This window comes from Astatotilapia calliptera, chromosome 7 (genome assembly GCF_964374335.1).
Source record: "Astatotilapia calliptera chromosome 7, fAstCal68.1, whole genome shotgun sequence".
Classification (NCBI taxonomy): domain Eukaryota; kingdom Metazoa; phylum Chordata; class Actinopteri; order Cichliformes; family Cichlidae; genus Astatotilapia; species Astatotilapia calliptera.
Window position 1 is genome coordinate 15,445,302 of NC_137428.1, and position 23,510 is coordinate 15,468,811.

The 23,510-nt window shown below is 39.6% G+C and overlaps 3 protein-coding genes across 4 annotated transcripts; all 3 read left to right on the forward strand.

The window, feature by feature from the left end:
• Nucleotides 1-1,300: 1,300 nt before the first annotated feature.
• si:ch1073-398f15.1 (uncharacterized) lies at nucleotides 1,301-4,497 on the forward strand. The gene is made up of 2 exons (XM_026173166.2): nucleotides 1,301-1,495; nucleotides 1,975-4,497. Exons 1-2 carry the CDS (start codon nucleotides 1,371-1,373, stop codon nucleotides 4,211-4,213), a joined length of 2,364 nt encoding a protein of 787 aa, XP_026028951.1. The 5' UTR covers nucleotides 1,301-1,370; the 3' UTR covers nucleotides 4,214-4,497.
• A 2,118-nt stretch (nucleotides 4,498-6,615) lies between these two features.
• Nucleotides 6,616-10,745, forward strand: dtwd2 (DTW motif tRNA-uridine aminocarboxypropyltransferase 2). The gene is made up of 6 exons (XM_026173182.2): nucleotides 6,616-6,852; nucleotides 7,083-7,173; nucleotides 8,455-8,549; nucleotides 8,632-8,830; nucleotides 9,392-9,520; nucleotides 9,952-10,745. The coding sequence occupies exons 1-6, from the start codon at nucleotides 6,686-6,688 to the stop codon at nucleotides 10,129-10,131; spliced, it is 861 nt and encodes a 286-aa protein (XP_026028967.1). The 5' UTR covers nucleotides 6,616-6,685; the 3' UTR covers nucleotides 10,132-10,745.
• A 983-nt stretch (nucleotides 10,746-11,728) lies between these two features.
• LOC113025449 (cytotoxic granule associated RNA binding protein TIA1-like) lies at nucleotides 11,729-22,760 on the forward strand. 2 transcript variants are annotated; one of them, XM_026173179.2, is made up of 12 exons: nucleotides 11,729-11,936; nucleotides 13,707-13,803; nucleotides 14,053-14,151; nucleotides 16,473-16,527; nucleotides 16,664-16,751; nucleotides 17,269-17,344; nucleotides 17,491-17,596; nucleotides 18,748-18,846; nucleotides 18,930-19,014; nucleotides 19,134-19,275; nucleotides 19,425-19,570; nucleotides 21,213-22,760. In XM_026173179.2, exons 1-12 carry the CDS (start codon nucleotides 11,911-11,913, stop codon nucleotides 21,349-21,351), a joined length of 1,158 nt encoding a protein of 385 aa, XP_026028964.1. In that variant the 5' UTR covers nucleotides 11,729-11,910; the 3' UTR covers nucleotides 21,352-22,760. The 2 variants fall into 2 exon arrangements, with proteins under 2 accessions (XP_026028964.1, XP_026028963.1); XM_026173178.2 differs by having other exon boundaries at nucleotides 11,730-11,936; nucleotides 19,422-19,570.
• Nucleotides 22,761-23,510: the final 750 nt, after the last annotated feature.

Sequence of the window (23,510 nt, forward strand, 5' to 3'; positions counted from 1 at the left end):
ATCATAACAAGACACGGCAGGAGTGAACGTAACACTGATGGGAGATGGGCAAAGTAAAGCAGGAAGTACACAGAGGTTCAAACAGGAGGAGAGAGAGCACGGGGAGAACGCAGACATAACGGGCTGGGGAAAACATAGAATAAAACACAAAGAGAGACGAGGGCTCATAAATACACAGAGGGGCACACAGGGGGTAAGAGTCATGAAGGGAAAACACATAAGGAACAACGTAACAGATCAACCCAGGAAGCATGGCCTAAATAAAGAACAAAATACAAAAATACATGAAAACTAAGAATACTGGGCCCACATGGCCCAGGACCATGACAATTAATGATATATGTTTTAAAATAACGGGAGTTTTCTTCTCTGGAGCTTAGAGATAAAGTTTCTTTTATCATTTTTTCCTACAGGACCTGTAACAAACTAAGTATAACCTATGGTGCAATCGCTTATAGAGACACCTTTCAGCAGCCTAACATAAATGTCAAATTACTGGCCCAGTGTTTTGTGTTTATTGATTAATTTATATTCTTGGACTTTTCAGTTTTACTTCTTCCCGGTCTTGTTGTGTGTGATTACTGCCTCAAAATTTATATAATATTAAATTCACAGTTTGGCATGCCCACTGGAAAGTTTTATGATGCACAGGGTATGTCAGACTAGTTTACACTGGGGAACCTTTACCCAGATAGAACATGTTGACTAAACCCTCCCCAACTCCTTCACGCTTTCATTTCCCACATAGCATCTCTGACACTCTGTGTGACAGACACGAGCAGGTGGCTCAATCAAAATGAAAGAAAGGCAGATTTTAAAAACTTATTTGGCCAGTTACCACAAAAAATGCTCACTAGTGGGACAGAAAAGCATGACAAGTCTAACTTTTTAATCACAATTTTGGTTTTTACTATTTTTCATTGACATGTGATTTGTTGCACATGAAAAAAAAAACAGCTTAAAGATTTTAAACAATCTTACCTCTAACTCGCTTACAGAGAGACTAATGATATCAGATACATGATGCCAAGAAAAAATTATTATTAGACCTGGCAAAAATAAATAAGACAGAGACACTGCCTTAATGTTCCTGCATTTTCACAGTTCAGATTATTTGCAACTGCTTAACCCAGATTAACTTGTTATCTGTATGTAGTGATTTCAAGAGTTCAACCATTGTGAACAGGAGACGAATTACTCTCCCTGCATGCTGCAAATGTTTCAGATGAAACAGTGGAAGGCAAGTTTTCTATTTCAAGATTATGCTGAGCATGAAAACCCGACTCGAGCACGCTCGCTCGCTTCGTATGTGATCAGCAGAGCAGCATCGAGTCGTGTTGAGAGGCTGAAGCAGATCCATACTGCTAACAATGGCTACAGCAATGGAGGATTTTGCACAGTCAGATGTTGACCCCGAGATGACTGTGTTGACATCTGAAGATATTACAGAACAAAACCTTGATGTTACTGATGAAGTGGAGACCCTTCAAAACAGGTGCTCTTTATGCTGCAGGTTAAAGTTTCATCTTAATGAGATTTGTTTTGCAATTTTGTTTTTGTTTTTTACCACAGACGAAAGTTTTTGATCATTTAGGAATTAGAGTCTGTGGTGAAACATTTATTTTACAGTAATAAAATATGCTGAATTTATGGAGGAAATGCCACATGTTCGTATGTTTGCACTGGTCAAGCAGAATGGGAAGTTCTGCAGGGTGAAATTTCTTTCTTTCTTCCTACTTAATGACACTTGTGTGACGTAAAAATGCTCATGGAGCACAACAAGCATCTTCAAAGGTTGATAGATGTGATGCTTTATGCAGTTCAGACTTTGGTGAATATAAGTTGAGACTCTTTCTCTCGCTTTAGGCGCAGTATTAAAGCAAAGGAACACCTGCACAACTTAGAAGTTATTAGGACATATTTTGTATAGTTTTCCCTTAACCTCCCAATATTTTTGCGCTACTGTGCCTTCAGCTTACGCGAGGCTGTCCACGATGATAATGTCCGGCCTAAGATGCAGTGCCTAATGATGGACTCCTCCTTCTCCATGGTAACTATGCAAGGGGAGGACAGCGGAATCGCATGGGAGACGACCCCCAGTCGCTGCACCACACCATGGATGTCTGAAGCTGGACTCCCCTCTGTGGATCTCAGTGCAATACAGCCTGCAACACCTGGGTCTCATCCAGCAGGCAAAATCATTTTTGTCATGGATGAGGAGCTTATCTCAAGAAGGAAGACAACAAAGGAGAGGGCAAGTGGGCCGAAAAGCAAAGCAGATAGAAAGCGAGAAGTCCTGGCAGAAAGCTCTGAGAACATCTCAGGGCGGCCAGAGTTAGTGGAAGTCTCTCAACCAAATTTGAAAAGTGACGGAGAAGGAGACCAAGACGAAACAACTGATCCTCAGGAAGACAAAGAGCAGCAGCTGTTCAGCTTAGTGTCAGAAGGCTCTGAAATCCTCAACATTGTTGTTCCCCAAAAACTGGCCACCGTGGATGAAGAAGTCAGCAAAGAAATGGTGGACAATCTTTCATACCTGGAGGAAAGTGTTGTTCCTAAAGCTAGTGAGGAGATCCATGAAAATGAGCTGCTGATCTCAGTAGAGACGGGCCCAACAATAGATTACCAAGCCAGCCCCCACCCTCCTGTGGATCTAGATTCCATGGATCCACCGGGAGCTCCCGTGGCCAGAATGCAAAGCAGAGCAGCAGCAGGAAATGTGGACTACTTTGAGGCATTCGCCCTGATTGATGCTCAAGCTCCAGGAGGTCCTGCTGTGGCTGCAGGAGGACAGGTGGAACCAGAGGCAAAGACTGCTACTGAGAGTCAGTACACTGAGAAACATGCACAGACTAAAGAAAGCACCAGCACCAAAGGTGCAGATGTTGACAAGTCAGACACAATCAGTCTGGTGGAACTTGCTAACGAGCTTTTAGATGAAGTCTTTTATGGCGGTACAGACGAATACTTTCTGAAAGGTCCAGGGGCAACAGATGGAGGCGGAGCAGCAGAAAGTGCACTATCTAGGCTTCCCTCAAAACAGAGTGGTTCGAATTTGTTTGGAAGCCAAGAAGATGTCCTCACACCAATCTTTCTACCCGAAGGGCCTCCGAAAATTATTGATCCCATTTTGCTGGAGGAACCCAAAGCCATGGCCTTTCTTTATACAGACCTTTACGAGGAAGCACTCGGCAGCCGGAAAAAAGAAGAAGACACTGAAAGTGTGACCTCGGAGAAGTCCTTCCACAGCAGGCATTCAGACCGAGAGGCCAGGGGATATTTAGAGAAATATGTCCTGATAGATGAGACTCCTGTTGTGGAGGGGGAACCAACAGATAAAGAAAAATGCCCAGAGGAAGGACCTCGGATAATGTCCGAGGATTTGTATGATCTTGATGTTTTTGTGACCAAACCTGAAAAAGGAGAGGTGCCTAACTCAGAGGAGGATATTACAGACTTCTTCAGGTCCAGCGCCAATTCTTCTCCGTGCGACATAGAGCCTTTCCCTCGACTTCTGGAAGAAGACGACACACAAACAGCAAAAAAGAGTAAATCCAAGACAGTAAGGAGTGTGTCTATAACAGTTGAAAAACCAACAGAAATCCCAGTCGATGAACTTAGCATCTCTTGCTTTGAGTTTCCCTCAGAGGAAGCAGACTGGACAAGTATAGATGATCATCCCGCAGCCTTGGAAGAGAGCAATGTCTGTGTTCGGGATTTGTGGAAAAAAGATTCAGAAATAGACAAGCCAGTCGCTCCTCCTAGGAGAAAAGTAGCATCCCCTCCTAAGACGTGTCTAGATCTAACACCTCTGACTCCAATTGTGCAGGAAAACGAAGAGGCTGGAGGGAAGGAGCAAAGAGAGGAGGAGAAAGAGACGGCATCGCCGGCAGAGACTGCTGATGAAGGCGACGGAGATGGAGAAGAGAATGCGTTGGCTGTGGCCAAAACAGAAGCTGAAAGCGTACAGGACGGGAATGAAGTGACCACCAGAGATGAGAGAGATGGAAAGCCAACTGAAGGAGAAAACCCCAAACCAGAAGAAGGAGAAAGAAGCCAGACCGAAACAGTTACAAAACAAACTGAACTAGAGACAGATGTTAAGTCATCAGAAACAGATCCAACAGAGAATAATGCTGAGAAACAAGAAGATAGTTCGACAGTTTTTCCAACTGAGCAAGCCAAAAACAAAGGACAGTGTGTAATACTTTAGTGCGCTACAGTCTTTTTCAATAAACTTGGTATTAAGTGCTGTAACAGATCAATATCCATATTTGGGCTTAAAATGTCAGTAAATGTAAAGTGCATTAAATTAAGATAAATTCTTAAAGCTCAGATTTGCATATATAATCAAAGTCTTATCTAAAACCTTTGCCTTCAGATTGATCATATATCCTTTGTCTCTGCAGGTGAAGCCAAACTGTCTGCCAATAGCGCATGAGTCATAGCATGATTGATGAGAGTGGTTCACATGTGCAAATAAAAAGGATAAGCGTGCATGTGTCGGTGTCTGTACGGTGTCAGGGTGCATCTTCAGCTATAAATAAGCCCTTCTGGCCATTAACTCGACACCTTATCTAAACTGGGAGCCTGTGTTCCGCACAACCGCTTGTAAACATCCAAGACAGAGTCTGTGATCCGTGCAGATGAGCCTATTTACCTGTGGTTATTCCTGACAAATTATCCACCCTGCAAATCTTTGTTTAATCACGGATGTGCTTGGAACGTGAAACTTCTTGACAATGTGCATCTGTCGCTAAGCCAAATGGGGTGTGATGTTTAGCACCCTGTCAAAATAATCTGTAATTAAAGATCTTCATCAAATGTTATAAAATTTTGCAAATGCTTTTAAAAAAAATTATCATAAAAATGTTCAAAGGCATTTATAAAAGTTACGTATATTTCTCCTGCATCATCGAAGAGATATCTCCAACTTAACCAAACGTAGCTCGTTTTAGTCTGCTTTAGCACAGCTGTCTCAAAATGAACAAAATATTCCCCAATGTATGCACATAGAGAAACTTTTTGGGGTTGTTTGTTTTTTTTTATTTTTGCACTGTGGTGTACAGTATTCTGCATGTTTGCATTGCTTGCAGATACACTGTACAGTAGTTGCTTTACGTCTGAATCCAAGGTGCGTTCTGAAGCCTCAGCTGTGACCCTGTGTCGACTGACCTTCAAAGTCAAACTATAAACAAACTCACAGATATCCATTTTCAAATGGACAAACGATGTGTGAATAAAATGCATACGCAACTAAGTGTACATAACTATTTTGCTTCCGTGGGGCAAAAGCTGTGTTTCCAAGTATATTAAAGCGGCCTTACTTTTACATTAAATAGCCTTTGGCGACACCCAGCGTACTTTTTAAAATAACCCTTTTCCTCCACACCGACAGGTGGCAGCCCTGAGTTAATGAAGTACTAACAACTTACAAGCAACTGTGTCGCAGAAATACAATAAATAGAACGGATGTGTCAGTGCATGTTGGTAACTTGAGTTTTTGAACAGCAAACAGCTAACTGACTGAAAATGAAAAACAAAACAACGACGAGTATAACAAAATGATTGCTGTTATATTTATGCCTATGAACTGATTATGAACATCTGTAATCATCCTGAGAAGGACAGCAAAAATTGTAATGAAACACAATTTCGACAATGAAAGTTTAAATAGCTGCTTCTTTTTTTTTTAGCTCTTCAAACAATAATATATTATTTTTCTTTGTTGCATATGATGGCAAACTGAATATATACCGATTTATATACCAGTATATATATATTGTCCTTAGAGATTATAAAAGTATTCTGTTTCTGACATGATTGGCGTTTTTACCAATGATGCATGAAAGCAGTCTGGATTATATGCATACATACACATATTGAGAGTATATTTGAATCTTATGAGAAAGGGGGAAATGATGGGGTTATTATTTAGTCACACACAACTTCCAAACTAAATAGTTAACAGCTTATTGTGAAGCTCACTTTGCACCACTGATCTTGGATATGACAAAAAAATAAATAAATAGATGTGACAAAATAAGGAACTAGTCTTAATTTTAGTATCTGTATCTGTATTGAGACCCCGGATGTCAAAAAGTTCTGTGTTAATTTCTGTTAGCATATACGGGAAATCATCTGGGCTAATATCATATATACCTGTGATAATGGCTAATACTGGTTAATAATATCGATCTAGCTTTAGTCTTTTTACTGGTTAACCTTGCAGTAGCAACAAGTGAAGTCGCCCCATAGATCATTACTCTTACCTTACTAACGAGGTAAGCGTAGCCAGAAAAGGTGTCTGTTATGATTATTAAACAAGTTATTTTAGCCATCCAACTCTAAATGTATATAACATACCACGCGATAGACGCATACCAAAGGAGATGGGAGGAAAAGAAAAAGAAGAGAAACACTTTGTATAAACGAATTCAGCCTCGGACTCTCCTGTAATAAACATTTCCTACCACCAGCAGTTATGTGCATTGTGTACTCATCTCTTTTCATCCATTGTAGAGGCGAGGTATATACCCGAAATATAAAGCGTACGCACTGTGAACTCTACGAAACACTTTTAATTACGCCGCCGTGTGCCTTCTCTCTCTAGTCGGTCTACTTCTACACCAGAAGACGGCGCAGTGTTTAGACTCGCACAGGTTAGCTTGTTGCTAACTCCACAATGGACTGCGCTCCCAGTCTGTGTCCCGCCGTCACTCAAGAGATACAAAACGCCCCAGAAATGTGCGACGGCTCCTCGATGGAGGACGGGTTGGTTGACGCTTTTGGGGATCTGGCTGCCCTTCCGGTGGAGGCTGGCGAGAGAAGACCGACATGTTTCCGTTGCCGGTGAGTTGAATTAAAGAGCAGCTCATGCTAGTAGTTAGCCGAGTTGGTTGATCCAGGCGGCGTATGAATGTTCCCGTCTCCTCGCGTAGCTGGCATGCTTTAATGAGGGAACAGATCCGTGTCGTTACAGAAAAGCTCAAGACCAGCTGAAACACACACAGATGGGGGCTATAGGCTGGGAAGTAACTGGGAAAACACAGCCTCACGTCTTCAACTTTCCTCCCATGTAGTCGCCCTCAGAAGGTGTGTCTATGTCCTTTTCTTCCACCACAACCTCTGGAGGTCTCCACATGTCTGTACGTAGTGCAGCATCCTGCAGAGGTGAGTCAAAAGTCATGTTTTAAGACCCAGAGTCCTTGATCTGTTTAAATGTAGCGTTTGTGAAGCTTCAAAAATACATCTATGTCTTTCAAAAGCCTCCAAAAGTCACTGTTATTGTTTATAAAAATCTGTTAGATTAAACTTTATGTTGTGTGGTAGTGTTAGCTGTATTGTTGTATGCATGTATTGCACATTGATTTGAGCCTCTATGGGTTATTTTTTGCCTAGCAAGTTGATCTTGCATGAGTTTCACTTTGAGACCTGGGTGACAAAAATAGGATATAAGTAATAAACTATTATAAGATAAGATAACCTTTATTAGTCCTACGCGTGGGGAAATTTGTTTTGTTACAGCAGTGGACAGTGCAAAGTTACATAGAAAAATTAGAGAAAAAACACTGGAATAATATATCTATGAGATACAGTACACAATAGAGTAGAATAAAATAAATTAAAAATAAAATGCTATATACAATCGTATAAAATAGAATACAAATGCTATATACAATAATATATTATAGGACATGGGTTTAATTGAATCAGCAGAAAAGCTGATAAAGTAACAAAGAGAGAGGGAATTTTACACTAAGATGACTGTAACTGTTTAAGATTGATTTGGTTTAAAAATGCTGATGAATATTTAAGCAAAATAAACACCCAAAAGTATTAATTGTAGAGACAAACATTATGGACTATAATAATCTTACTATCAAAACAAACAGTGACATTAGTTGCACTTTGCACTAAAACGGAAAATTCCCAGTTAAGTTACCTCGCTAATCTAAAATCCTGCATGATGGTACAGATGTCCACTCTGCTGGAAAAACTGTTTCCTGTAAAATAAATAATAATAATAATAATGGCAAACATATACATTGATGCCTGTATCAGCTGATACAACCATAGCTTATTTTATTAATCAAACTATCTGAAAGAACAATTTCTACATCGCACCATTTCCACGCATGTTTTCCTGACTTATTTCCATTAAAGGCAAGTTTTGATATTGACCCATATCCAGAAAGATGCATACATGTACATCTGCACCAGACCAAGACTGATATTGTGTTGAGAGTTAGTGGATGAATAAGAAGAACATCAGTGTCCCATTTCTCAGTGTATCACCCTGACATCGCCATCGGGTGTGTTTGAATGCTTTGGAATCAGATTACTGTCTTGCTCCTGACAGTGGACTCTATAATGTGCGGCTTTCATGACAGTAATGAACACACATTTTATAAAAGGTTAACATGAGAGACTAAAGGTTTCGATCTCTTGCAGGAGAGCCGAGTACTCCGCACAGTTCCTCTACTTGCTGCTTGCTTGCCACAAGGAAAATGCAATGTCATAGTTGGAAGGAGATTTAATGAGGAAAAGTAAGTATGCGTTAATTGAGCGTAGTTAAATATGTGTTATATTTAAATTTTTATTTTCTGCCTTCATTTATTTTCTGTGCAGGCACCCGGAGCTGGCTGCGGTGTGCCGGGACAGCAGAACGCTGATTCTGTACCCAGGACCTAAATCGGAGAACCTTGAGGAGTTGGTGCAATACCAAGAAGTGGGCACTGCGAAATATAATGTCATCATCATAGACGGCACATGGAGCCAAGCCAAAAACATGTTCCTCAAAAACAGCCTTTTCCACCTGCCCAAGCAGGTGCGCATATTAAAGGACGTTGTAGAGAATATAAACTCTGTTCTCTCAGTTGCTAAGCCTTTTTTCTTTCTAGGGTCTTAAAGCCTGAATTGGGTGGAAAATTTGGATTTGTGTGTCCAACTGACACAGAACTATAACATGCAGGTGTGCACAAACGTGATTAGTCAATACAACGCCACAAACACACAAATCAGTTGATCCAGGTAGAGTGAGGGAAAACGTAAACAAGTAAATGAAACACAGAAGTCCGAAAGGGGGGAAAAATTAGCTCATATATCTGATATCAGATAAATCTGTGTCATAAATTCTGTGTCAGTCCGCCTCTAAGTTGAATGTGTGTAATGTTGACAACCAACATTAGAAGATGTTCCAGCTCTGATCACGTGTTTATGGACAAACCATAACTTTGAAACTTCACACCTGTCAGAGATGAACGCTGAAAGCCCTAAATGAAAAACTGCCAGTGTGGTGCATTCCTTAAGAATTACAGCTTTCATAAAATTCATTGCTTTTCATACATCAACATTGTGATTACTGATCACTTCTGCTTTGGTTTACCAGGTGCAGCTCAATAGGACTTTATCAAGTCAATACGTGATCCGCACACAACCTTCCAACATCTGTCTGTCTACTCTGGAATGTGCCGCTGTCGCTCTGTCGATCCTGGAGCGGAATGATGAGATCCAAGAGGTAAAATACCAAAACGGTTATATAGTAGTATAATAAATATCTAAAATCTGTAGTATACAGAATCATAATTATTTTTACATCTAATATTTGCATTACTTTTAACTCTGTGTTTAGTCTCTACCAACTGCTGAGATAAATATCTAGATTTTAATGCTAAATGCTTGACTGTGTTCAGCAGATCATTGCTAAATGGACATTTCCGCTCTTTAGAATAAAATGAGTTTTTTGCTGCTGCCTTCTTAAAACAAGGGTGATGAGTGGGTAGGCTAAATGAAAAGGGTAAAAGGATGGTAAAATGAAGCTTGGAGATAAGAGTGCGTGAGAAGCTGGGCAGTAATTCTTTGTAGGTTCATTATCATGAATCATGTCAAAACACAGAGCATGGTGTTCTTTATCGCGTTCTCCTTCCATTCCCATCTGTGCGTGTGCAGGTTCTGCTCAAGCCCCTGAAAGCACTCTGCTCCTTCCAGCTTCAGCACGGCGCTCAGATCCATCATAGCAAGGAACATCTGCTGAAGAACGGCATGTACGACAAGCCCATGCCAAAGAACAAGCGCAAGATAAAGAGGATGGAGAAACTCCTCAGTGACCACAGCATCTGCCCCAGATGAGGGCATGTCAGAGCAGAGAGGACAGGCCCTGTCAGCTCTGCTTCTCCTGCTGTTTGCACTGTGTCGGACTGTGCGATCAGAGTACAAGGATAGAAACGATGAGACATAAGGGGACTTTTTTCCTTTTTGGTTTTTTGTAAAAACACTTGTATATGCTGATAAATATAATTTATGTATTTGTCATTAATTGTAAGTAAATTACTGACAAATAAATGTTGTACTTGAAGCATCAGAGTTAAGAATAAATTAGGTTTCTTACTTTGTTTACATCACAATAGCTTGAATTTTTTAGAAACGTGTGGTGGTTCTGTTGTGATTGGATTCACGTGGCTATACAGCAGGTCACATGTGGAAGGACTGATTCCACTGATATTTTTAATAAGCAAAATTTCAATTTCCACAAAAAATAATAAAATAAACAGAAAGCAACACAAAACCTACCAAAGACAAATAACACACTGGTAAGAAGAGTGACAACTGAAACTTGCACTATACTGTATAAATGTATAGCTTTATAAATGGTGTTTGGAGGCTTGCCAATAATGTTTGTTGGATGTTACAAAAAGCTGTTTTTCAATGCCACAAACTATCAATAAAATGGAAAACAAATCTCATTTTAGGAATATGTGTAGAATTTTTCTTTTGTTTACACCAAATTCTGGTCCTACTATCTGAATGTCGCAGCAGATATCCCATGTGCTTCAGGGTTCAACATGTTGTGAATTCAGAGACGCTCTTCTGCATACCTTGCTTGTACTCTGGTTATTTGGTTTACTGCTATCCTCCAATCAGCTCAAAGCAGTCTGGCTGTTCTTCTCTTTATTCATTACTTTTCTCTCCAGGGCATACCTCCACCTCTCTAGGTTATCTTCCACATGCTCTCTACTCTCACTACAGTTCAGCGTCCTCTGCAAACATCATAGTCCATGCCAAGTCCTACCAAACCCCATCTGTGAACTTGTCCATCACCACTGCAAACAAGAGGGGAGTCAGAGGCGAGCCCTGATGTAACTCTTCCCTTCCCACCGGAAACCCATCTGTCATTCATACTGCACACCTCACCACTGTCTCATTGTCCTCGCATGTCCTGCACCACCCTCTGCCACCCTCTATACCTCACTGCTGCTCACTGATTGTCACCTCTTTTCTTAACCTAGCTTAAACAACTTCTTCCCATTTGTTTGTAGTATGGCTCATCAGCTTTATCCATCTGTGTATACATAATTTAAATTGTAATATATTGCATGTCCTAATATTTGCCTCTCAAATGTAGAAAAGAGGAGAAATCCAAAACTTAAATATACATTCTCAGATACACGTTTCCCAAAGTGTAGTTACTTTACACAAAAGAGAATATAAAAAACAGCGGGATTGAATGAAGTTATTAAAAGTCGCACAGGTTTTTACATATTTTATTGATTAGAGATCTACTTGTAATGCATATATTATAGAAGAAAAGAAACATTTACACGTGCTTTTACATGTTTTCGTGTAATAATTATGCGCGTTTTGTCATCTAATTTACACTTTATTATTTTATTTATTTTGTAACCTGTCTAGAAGTTGCCTTTGGACTGAACTACTGCGCATGCGGGACTCGCGTCGGCCTCCAGTTGCTCCGCCATCTTTGTCGGCTGCCCATTGTTCACTCTTGAGCTAACAACGGCGATAAACCAGTTCGCAATAAAATAACTTGACAGTGTCACCGGCAGCTGCCCGCGACAGTCGTGGATTTGCACTCGGGGTTGCGACTTGTTTTCGGCCAGCAACTGAAACAGAATGGACGATGACCAGCCCAAAACCCTGTAAGTGTATGCCTTTATCGTTAGCTAAACGCTTGTGTTCGTCACGTAATGCTCAGCGGCAGTTTCCAGGGCTGACTCCGGTCTCGAAGCGGTTGTTTCTTTAGGACAGGCACATTGGAGGCTCCCGTCTATATAATAACAGTTGAATGTCTTGTGTAAGCTTTTGTTAAACGTAGCATAACAACGCGTTTATAACATCTAAACACATGGTAACGGTCTTTCTCTGGTATAGTCGACACATTGGTTAATGCTAGCCTGCTAGCTAGTTCCAGAAAAATCTCAAATTAACGCGTCCGTTCACGTTTCTTGCTGAGAATAAGACGGCGTGAAAGTTGAATTGTTTCTAAAATAAATAACTGTTGGTATGCTTAGTGAACGACACTTTAAGTAGTAACTTGGGGAGACTCGCTAAATGTACCAGAGACTTCTCTATAGCGCTGTTAAGTGTTGCAATAAGCAGAAGGACATTAAAGTAGCTGGCTTTTCAATGGAGTTCGACGTGCCATCACCCTGATAGAGTCACCATTGTATAGGCCAGGAAACTGTACATATATGTATATGCGTTTGATGCTTTAAGTGTTAACATGGTGTCAGCCAATGTTGATTTGATTATGAAAACGGGTTTTTATTACCTTGGGGAAGATTAATTCTATTTAAAACAGTTCTATTTAAAAGACATGGTTGATATTTCTTTATTTAAACCTCTCCCTACTCTTTGGCTGACATTTAAATGCTCTAATTACAGAATCATTAAGCATAAATAGCGTTCAAATTTGCATTTAATGGAGCCTTACAAGTGGACTAGTAGTGGTGTCTGGTGCTGATATTGTTTTGTTTATTTTTTTTTATTGTTTTAATCTGTAAGTCGTCATCTTAAATTCAAACCCTTTTATCAGCTCAGTAAGTATGATATTTTTAGAGATTAAACCATCTTCCAGTGTGTAAAAAGCTTTAAATTGATCCTTGTTGGGCTTCAGCGTTAATCCAAGATATCATACCAAAAAAACACCAGTATTTTGAAGTGTATTTGATATGGAATGCTTTCATAGTAGAGAAATTTAATTTCATAACAATTACTTGTCATTTTAGCTTGTGGCAATATTTTAACTGAATATTTATCCCAACACAGAATGTAATCAGTGATTGTATTTTATCGAAACATGATCATGTCAGCTGCTTTGCCATCTTATGGAAACATGTACCGCCTTGTTATTTTTATCTTTTCCAAGAAATTACAAGAAAGCAATCACCTCCACCTGTCTGAAATTTTCTAGACCGTACCCAAAGGAGGGGTATACGATAATGCATATGTCCTATACAGTTGGATTGGATGAATGCGTGGTATGTGGTTGTGATTTGCTGAGTTGTTCTGGTCTAGGAATTACACATGTAATGGTCCAGCGAATTCACATCTATCAAGTTGTTATGATGCGTCTGGCCTCCTGCACAGTCTACCCAGAAACCTCCCTTATTTAAAACGAAACAAAGTATTTCCAGTAATGAGGGTGAGGCTGATATGAATGTGCTAAAAATGGGAAACAACAACTTCTTACAGTGTCCTGACGTGATGCTTCAAACATTTTCTGGAGTTAGGTTAAAAATGGATTAGGAAAGATGTTTCCCTGGGCTAATTTTTTAACAATGGTAAACTTTTAGAGAAGGGAAACCCTGTTGCCCTGTTAGAGCATCTGCACCAGCCATCGATGGCTACTTTGAAAAACTAGCCAGCACTGACTGTCTCCCGTCTGTTGTTTGTTTTTGTGCATCTAGGTATGTGGGAAATCTGTCCCGGGATGTGACCGAGGCACTCATCTTGGAGTTGTTTGGCCAAATCGGACCCTGCAAAAGCTGCAAAATGATAGTAGATGTGAGTTTTTTTTTATTTTATTTATTTATTTATTTTTCCGTAACTCTTTTTCTTCTCATTTTCTTTTCAGCCCTTGCAATCTGGTTTAGCTACTTGCTTGACTCTTGTAATGTTCATCCTTTTTTTTCCTCCATTTTGCATTGGTGTTGCATCCTCCCAATTTAATGCTTAACAATGACGTCACCATAATTATTCAAGCTTTCATATTGCTCACAGTAACATAACTTATGTGTTTCCTCTCCAACCCAGACAGCAGGTCACGATCCGTACTGCTTTGTGGAGTTTTATGAGCATAGACATGCCACTGCCACAATCGCAGCCATGAATGGTCGGAAAATTCTGGGTAAGGTAAGCTATCGTATCTCCTGGGTGAGTCAACTAGGTCAAGGCTGGGTGGGCACAATTTGAAATGAAGCGTGTGGAGAAACTTGTATCTTGTTAAACCTTATCACACTGCCCTGTTCCTGCTCCACTTCACTTAATTTGTTTAATTCCCCTGTGCAAACCATTCTTCTGTGCACAGTCTGAAATGACCAGGGTGAGAACACTAAGCACTGATCTGTGTAATCTTACTGTTGTGAACTTTATGAATCCTAAAAATATGTAGTCTTGGTTCTCAACAGTGTGAGCTTTTGGTTTTGTGTGTTTGCTGCTCTGTTGGTTGTGTGGAATTAACTCAAATCAGTAGCTGCACATCAAGAAGTGACTGCAAATCATGCAAACCAAAGAAATTAGATGCAAAAATGACTTAATGGCATATTCTTTTCACTGTGGTAGATTAACAGCGGTAGAGTATTTTGAGATTCTCAGAAAGTTAAATAATATTTAATTCGATATTTTGTTGATACAGACATCAAAGATATGACCTTTTTGTTAATTTGTTTTTAGTAATTTTACCAGTTGGGTTATTAATTTGTTTAAATAAATAATTTATTTTTTATTTCAATTATTTTTTACAGATGAAATGAAAATGAATGAAAAATGAGAAAATCTATCAATCAAATTTTAGTGGGACAACAGTTGATGTGTCAATTATGTTCTAGAGCTGCCACCTATTGTTTGTTCAGACCAAACAGATGTTTTCCTGACTTTACTCACACGAATAAAGTGTCCAACTTTTCACTGTCAGCTAGATGCAGTTGACAGAAACATATTTCAGACCTCACCAGGAAGTAGAGTCACTTCTCTTACTTTACTTCAAGTCCTGTTCTCTCTCTCTCTCGCTCTCTCTCTCTCTCTCTCTCTCTCTCGCTCTCGCTCTCTCTCTCGCTCTCTCTCTCTCTCACTCTGACTCAAATTGTGTTGTGACTTTAAGCTTATCCCCCATTTCTGCTAATTAGTGTAATCAGGAGAAACAACAGCTGATACTTTGGTGATGGAGCATAAAGCAAAGTTGGTGCCAGAGTTTATAAATTTTGTAACTAATGTCTTTGCCTTTGTTTGACACAAATATGTAGCTTCCACAATGTTTATATTTATCTTTACTTCACATTTGGTCTGAACACACTGTTGGGTGAAGTTTTCATTCTAGTTCAAGGCCAGTAACAATTTAATTGAACGCCATAGTTACGGCTCATGTATAGAATGGAAGCGCTAGAATTTTAACCTTAGACTAGAAAATCACAAAAAGGAAGAAAGTGCATAAATGTGGTCACTGAAGCTTTAAATACAGTGTTTTATTTATTTATTTATTTTTCAGCTGTTTTGAATTATTACAGAACTCCTGAAGTCCCATAACATTAAGTGTGTCTCGTATATACAAGGTACAGAAATTCCTGGCTAATAAATACATTTATTTATGTATTTATTTTATTTTAACGAAAACTTTTTTAAATTTTATATTATTTTTCGTAAACGCCACCATATGGTATTTCAGGGGCTCTGTAGGTTACAGTACAGTGTCTGACATAGAAAGTGAAATCCAGTATGTGAGTGGGTATAAACACAGTGCTGCCTTTTACTGTCATTTCATGCTCCATGCTGTGCCTGTTTTTAAATGCCGATGTTCCTTAAGTGAGTTTCCATCTGTGTATGAATTAATTTACCGTGGCCCTGCTGTGTAATCATGTAACATTCTCTGATCTCATTTGATTGATGCTCTTCTGTCCCCCTACATCTTTACTGCTGTGTGTTCTTTTGCAAACTTATTTCCACATAGAATCCACATAAGAGCTACTTCCAAGAAAAATACATTCAGTTGAAAATATTTTATCCTCAACAGGTATTGAAGGACCATTTGAGGAGTATAACAAGTTCGTAAAAATCACTTGTTTGTAAGTCCCTTGTTATTTGGACCTTACTTCCTACAGTTTTGCTCCAAATTTTTACTAGACTGAGAGTGAAATGTTCCTGATTATGAAGGTGAAATCTTGATATCCCTCTGTGTACGCCACTGTATTTTTACTGTGTATTAATTACTGCAAAGGTGTATAAAATTAAATGGCAATGGATAAATCAGTTTGTGTTGGTGCTTTAAGAACCCAAATGTGACATACAGAGATCATCTTATTTATATAAAAAAAGTTCTCAATCACAAAATGTGGCCTAAGTAAAAGTGGTGTGTGAAAAAGCCTCTAATCACAGAAAAACAACCTTCCTTCCTTCCACAAGCGTGCTACATGTCTCACCTTTGTCCTCTTCCTCGCTTTCTGCATCTTTCTCTCTTGCAGGAAGTCAAGGTCAACTGGGCTACTACACCAACCAGTCAAAAGAAAGACACAAGCAGTGAGTAAAACTGGTGATGTGGTTGCACAGTATTCTCTGGGGTCGTCTTAGCTTTTTAAACAGGGAACATTGGTCAATAAATAAATGAATTTTGTGTTTTACTGTGTTATGTTTATTTTTCTTTGTTTTTTTTAAGGTCACTTCCATGTCTTTGTTGGAGATCTAAGTCCTGAAATCACCACAGATGACATAAAAGCAGCTTTTGCTCCATTTGGAAAAATATCGTAAGTGTGTTCTTGTGATATTTAGTTTCTGGAAATTTGTGAGCTGAAAACAGCACAATCGAGAATGTGCTAGTAACCAGTGCTTCTGTGTCACCCAGTCTGACTTCCACTGGTTTGTGAAATGAATTAATAGATATGGTGTAAAGGCCATTGTAGGTATTAGCAAACACTACCTTAATAGTTGGTAAACTCGCACTAATCTAACCAGATCTGCTGGTGCTTTCATAAGGAGGAAAGCATCATGGAAATATGCTGGAATTTATTGCTGAAAATGTGAGGCCCATTCCTCAGTAGTTCTAGTGCTGGACCATCACTTGATACATTTTTATTTTTGGAAACCATATGAATCAGGGAAGGTGAACACTGGTTGGCTCTGACTCTTGTAGGAAAATGATTTAATGTGCTGCAAATGCTAGCTTTACATGGTCAATATTTGGTAATATTCGGTTAAAATATATTCTTTATAGGTCTCAGTCTTTCAAGCTGCTTGTTTTGACCGAGTTTCATTTGTTTGCAGGGACTGTCGGGTGGTGAAAGACATGGCCACAGGTAAATCTAAAGGCTATGGCTTTGTCTCCTTCTTCAACAAGTGGGTAAGTGTGTAAATTATGACCGTGTTAGAGGAGTCAGAAACAGGTTCTGATTTTTCACTTAAGTCAGAGACAGGATTTCCATATTGTATTTGATAATGTTTACAAATGTCTTGTTTTTTTCTTCTGTGCTTGCTTTGTGTAATCAGGATGCAGAGAACGCCATTCAGCAGATGGGAGGACAGTGGTTGGGAGGGAGGCAGATCAGGACTAACTGGGCTACAAGGAAGCCTGCTCCAAAAACTACAAGTGAAAGTGAGTGAGAATGAAGATTTGGGAGATTTTCTTTTCTCTTTCCCTTCTTTTTTCTCTTGAAGTAAATCCTCTTGTGCATCTCTGGACTGCTTTTCAATATAGCTGCTATTTTTATATCGCTCCCTAAAGCCCCTTTCTCACTGCTTGCACTTACCTGTGTCACCACCTCAGACATCCGTTTCTATTCTAACCAGAAACATGTTTCTTATGGAGAAACACTAGTCTCCAGCTCCAAACCAGCAGTTTTCAGCTGAAGAGTTCAGTTGTGCGTGCGTGTGTCAGACCAAACAGACCATGTGTGTGGTTTTGTATGATATTGTGTCGTGTCCCCGCACTACATACGTCCGCTGTGCTTCTGTTTTTGTTTTTTAATGGTTGGTAAAAGCTTGTACTTTTATTACCACCACCTACTTCTGGTTGTAGCTCATTACATAATAATAGGCAGTGTGTAAATATAGTTTGATAACTTCTTGAATGCATGATCGTCCCTTAGTTCCTGCTTGCAGATGCAACCTGAAAATAGGAGTCAGGGAAGCCGTGCGGACATGCACAAGAAGGTAATAAGAAGAGCACTCATAGTGGGTGTGCCAGTGCCAGTGAGAGGCATTCCGCAAATAGAAGTGCTCTTGTAAAACTGCCCATAGCTTATTGATAAAGCAACACTTGACTTGTCTAAATATGGGAAACAATAAATATTTGCATGATATTGAAACGGCATCTGTATTTTTTTTATTTTATTTACTACTACTATTTTTTAACAAGGGTTGGGGGAGGGGTATTCTGGTGCGAACAGTGCAAAGATACTCCAGGTCTTATTTACTGCTCAATAGGAATCATGTCTGTTTTTGGTTCTTTGGTTTGTTTGTTTTTTAATTAAAGTTGCTGCTAAGCATATTTTTCAACAGTCCCTTAAAAAAAAAAGAAAAAAAAAAAAGGTAAAACCCGAGAATATAAAAGTTCTAAATGTTCAGATTTGTTTCTTCTGTGTTTGGCTAATAAAAAAAAGTTGGAGCAGGTTTGTGTTCTGTTTCAAAATGAATATAAATGCACTAGCACTATAAACTAGCCCAAAGCAAATATGCTGCAAGAAAACATTTTGATAACGAAGCTAATTAAAAAAGAAACCTTGTCTTTCTCTTTTCTCATTTTAGCAACCAATACCAAGCAGCTATCTTTTGATGAGGTGGTGAACCAGTCAAGCCCCAGCAACTGCACAGTCTACTGCGGAGGAGTGACAACAGGACTCACAGGTGAGTCACAGTTTACCTCTGTGCTGCAGGGCTGCAAGCACTGCCTACACATTCAACATTAAAACTGTTTTTCCTGTTCATAGAACAAATTATGAGACAGACCTTCTCACCTTTTGGGCAAATAATGGAAATCAGAGTTTTCCCGGAGAAAGGCTATTCATTTGTGAGGCAAGTTGTCTTGTTGTTATGCTTTCTAAGTCTAAATTGTCAAACACACCTAGGTTTAGGGTGTCTTAATATTATCCAATCTAATGCCTGCGCTTTTTCCTATTTCTTTTTTTGTGCAGGTTCAACTCCCATGAGGCCGCAGCTCATGCTATTGTCTCTGTCAATGGCACTTCCATAGAGGGCTATGTTGTTAAGTGTTACTGGGGTAAAGAAACTACAGACATGGTCCAGGGTCCCATACAGCAGGTACAGATGGCACAGGTATGAACCTTTAAGATTTTATTCTGAACGTATTACAGATCGACTACAATGACACCCACTCATTCAAATGAGAGACTGACTGTACTTGTGAGTGATTTTGATGCAATGTGATAGTCTGCCTCCTAAAATATAACTCTGCATGTCAGCAGAACACAGTGAGCTTCGCAGCGCAGCCCTACAGTCAGTGGGGCCAGTGGTACAGTAACACACAGCAGATTGGCCAGTATGTGCCCAATGGGTGGCAGGTGCCGAGCTACAGCGTCTATGGACAGACCTGGGATCAGCAGGGCTACAAGTAAGTACCAAAGATGATTACAGTCAAAAGAAGTGAGCAGTTTGTTCACCTCAGCTTTGTTTCTTTTCTGTGTCAGGGGCTGTTATTTACATTACAGTGAATTAAACATTTTTCATGTTGTCTTGATACTTTAGAATTTCTACCAGCCTTTACAATGCACAGTGCACATTGAAGCCTAGGTAACAGTAGGCTGCTTAAGACAGAAGTAAAGTTAAAGACAGTGAGAAATATGGATGTTGTCACCCACTGGTTTGTGACGTCCTGTTATGAAGCCTCAGGCTCCAGCTGCTGAGCAGTTCTGTCGTTGCCATCTTGGTATTTTAAATCAAAAATGACAAACAAGGGACGGATTAGACATTGCTACACAATGCGAGTGTAGTTTCACAAGTTGTTAGCTAGTTAACATGCATGCTGGGTAATTGTCCTTTCTGAAACTTGGAATTACCAAAATCGACTTAGGGTTTTATTCTGCATGAGCAGAAATAAGTGACTGAATCCACAAACCCATCAGGAAAGTACTTAGAGAGGTCTGGACAGAGGTCTGGACAGGGGCTGTTTTCCCCTTTTAGGCTTTTATACGACCACAAGTGTTTTTGCTGCAGCAGCATCTCCTGCTAAAAATAATGCAACTTTAAGGCTCATTCACTCTTCTGACCTGGAAGCTACATCCATATTTTATACTGTGTATTAGTGTAGTCCCTCACTCATAAAAGGCTGATGGAGTATTGTCGTCTGACTTTAGTCTGTCTTTGTTTTTCTTGGCTACATGCAGAGCAGTGCAAGTCCACATTTAATTCAATTCAGATACTGTTAAAGTATTGAAAAATGCTGGCATAAGAATAACTTGTATTCCTTTTAATAACCCATGTTGGAATTCATACATTGAAATCCCTGCATCTGATGGAATCTGAACAGCTCAAATTATGTGCAAAGGAAGTTCTAATTGAAACTAGAAATGAGTAAAGCTTTAAAGCTGTTTTCTGCTGATATGGAGCACCAGTCTGATACCAGCAGCTAGTAAATGCATCAAAAATAAGCTGTAGTCTGTGCTTTAACTCTCAGATTTATGCTATAGTTGCATTTACTAGGCTTAGTGGTAGCAGTGACAGCTGTCAGTATTAATTAATTAATTAATTTTAAATGTGTAAGACAGCAGCAGGATCAACATATAATTTGCTACCTTATTTCCTGCTTGGAACTAGTGGTCTACTATTAGAATAATAACCAATACCCAAACTAGTGATATGAGGATTGGGCTGATATCTGATCAGTGCATCTTTACTCTGGTTCATGTCTTACTTGGCTGCATTTGTTTTTACCCCTTAGCCATAAAAGGTTGATTTGCTATTGTCGTCACCCCGCTGGCTGGGTGGGTGGGCGGGCAACTTGGACACCTAAGTTTGTGAATGCGATAACTCAAGAAGGCAGTCACCTAAGCTTTTGGAATTGATACCATAGATGCATCTACTAAAAATCTTTGATGAGTTAGAACCTCAGTGACCTTGACCTCAAGGTCAAAATTTTGAATTTGATTTTGAAGTTGATATCATAGGTGTTTCTGCTAGGAGGCTGAGGGGTAGCATAAGCAGTTGTCAGTATTTTGCATTTTTTCTAATTGTTCTGTTTTTGTGTGCTGTTGCAGTCATTTACATGCTGGTGCTGGATGGACAGGTGTGGGTGCCATGAGCAATGGAGGCATGGTGGAGGCTGGGCAAGGAGTCAACGGGACTGTGCTAACCAACCAGGCTGGCATGGGTACTGCTGGCTATCACACTCACTGATCACAGCGTCCGTCTCCCTCTAAGCCTCTGAGGCCACAAGGATGATACTCTGCTGGGGAAGGAGTGCAGTAGAAGTGCTCTGTCTGTCACCTCACCAAATTACTTTGTTAGTGAAGCTGGTACGCCATTTTATCAACCATACAAGCCCCAAACTTCACTCACCGCCCAAATGTGCAAGTGTAAAGATTATTAGTCACACTTTAACACAGTTAAAGCTATCGCTAATGCACCTTGCATTCCTGGGCCCATTTTATTGTTTGGTGTACTACTGGCCAAATGTAAATTCTCCTACGATATTTTGAGCTCAGCCACAGTTTAGTTTAAAAGGAACCTTTTTCTTGAATTAGATTTCTATTCAAACAGCTGCTTTAATGTTTGTTTTCAGCCCCCAAGAGCCAAAGAGCAAGGGCAGGATTTTATACCAATATTCAACGATCGTCCAGGGCGAAAGAGGTGACGAACTCAATAGTTGGCACAATTGCTACAAGCTACAAGATGTGTCTTGAATAAGGGTACGGGGTTTTGTTTTGTGGTTTTTTTTTTAGTTTTCTTTCAGTTGGAGAATCAATGTCACTGTCTGTCTGTCCAGTTGCTAAAGTAAAACACAAGTCCGAGCGAGTTCTCAGGGTGTTGTCAAGTCATTCTGTGAAATGTAGGATATCACTGAGTAGAAGGAGCCAGCAGGTTGAGGGAAGGATGCGGATGCAAACAAAAAAAAGAACAACAACAAAAAAATCAAAGTAAATTTGAGCGCTACTTCACTTGTTATCCCGGACAGGACTGGGCAGAGAATCCCATCTGCGGATTAAGAAATGTGTGTGTGTGCTTACGTGTGTGCATGAACTGATGCTTTTACACACAAGACAATACCCTGGTCATCTTCCCCTGAAACTGAAAGGACTATGCCATCTTTTCTTTTTTCCCCTTTTTTGCTACAAATCTAATAGATGAACTGCCATTTCTTTTTTCTTTTTTTTCTTTTTCTTTTTGTTGAGCAAATTTAAAATGCTGTTATTGTAAAAAGAGCTTTTGCCTTTTTGTGTTTCATTTCAGGACTCTTGTCTTATAAAGAAATGTTGAAGTGACACCATCTAATCATGTGATGCGCAAAATCTTCTGTTTTCTTTCTAAAACATGAAGTGGCTGTCAACTGTCAACTTTTATTTTTTAAATTAGATGATCTCCAATAAAATGCAGGGATTACTGCCACTTCTATCTTACTTATAGGCAGACAAATATTGCACAAATACTTAAGTTGTCACAAAATTTGAAACATTAGAGGGTTTTTTTGTTTGTTTTGTTTTGCATTCCAGTTTATTTGTGATTTCATTTGGAAGTCTGTTTTATGTAAATAACAAAACAGTCTGTTCAACTGTACTGAATCTGTATAAAGACAACATGATGATTAAGGAAGTGTGCTTGCTCTCCTGGTTGGGGAAGTGGATTCCATAAATGAGTAGCAACAATGACTAGGACGTGTTGGGAGGCGGTGCAGCATTTCAATCTTTCACGTGCTTGGTGGACACGCTGGAAAAGCCTTTAACCTTATAGTTCTTAACTTATTTTGTTTTCCCCCCACCTGACAGTTTGTTTTTGGGTACTGAAGCAACTTCTTAAGGATTAGATTTTGTTTACTGTGACCCCAGTCATTTAAACACAATCGGAAAAAAAAACCTTGCTGTGCTGCCTTATCAGTGACCTACCTTTCATTAAACCGAAAATCATCACAATAGGCAGTGCCTAAGAATGATTCCAACCCAAAGCAAGTTCTGTTAAAGCTCCAGTAACATGCTTTGTGATTTTAATTAAATTTTTTTGGTCTGTTGTCCCATTAAAGTGCTGATACTTAAAACAGATCACATTTATGCTGTTGGCGTCTATGCTATACAGCAGGTGGAGCCTGAGATGGAGAACATTATTTGTAGTCTTGTTACAACTTGCTGCCGGAGAGGCAACGCAGTGCATGCAGATGTGGTCAGGACAACCAAGTTCAAGATCAAAATAAGCCTCAGAATGAAGGGAAAATGGTGATTTTAAGTGATTTTGAACATTCCCTCATTGTGGGAGATGAGTGGATCTGAGAATATCAGAAACTGCTGAACTACTGGGGATTTTCTCACACAACCACTGCTAGGGTTTACAGAGAAGGGTCTGAGAAG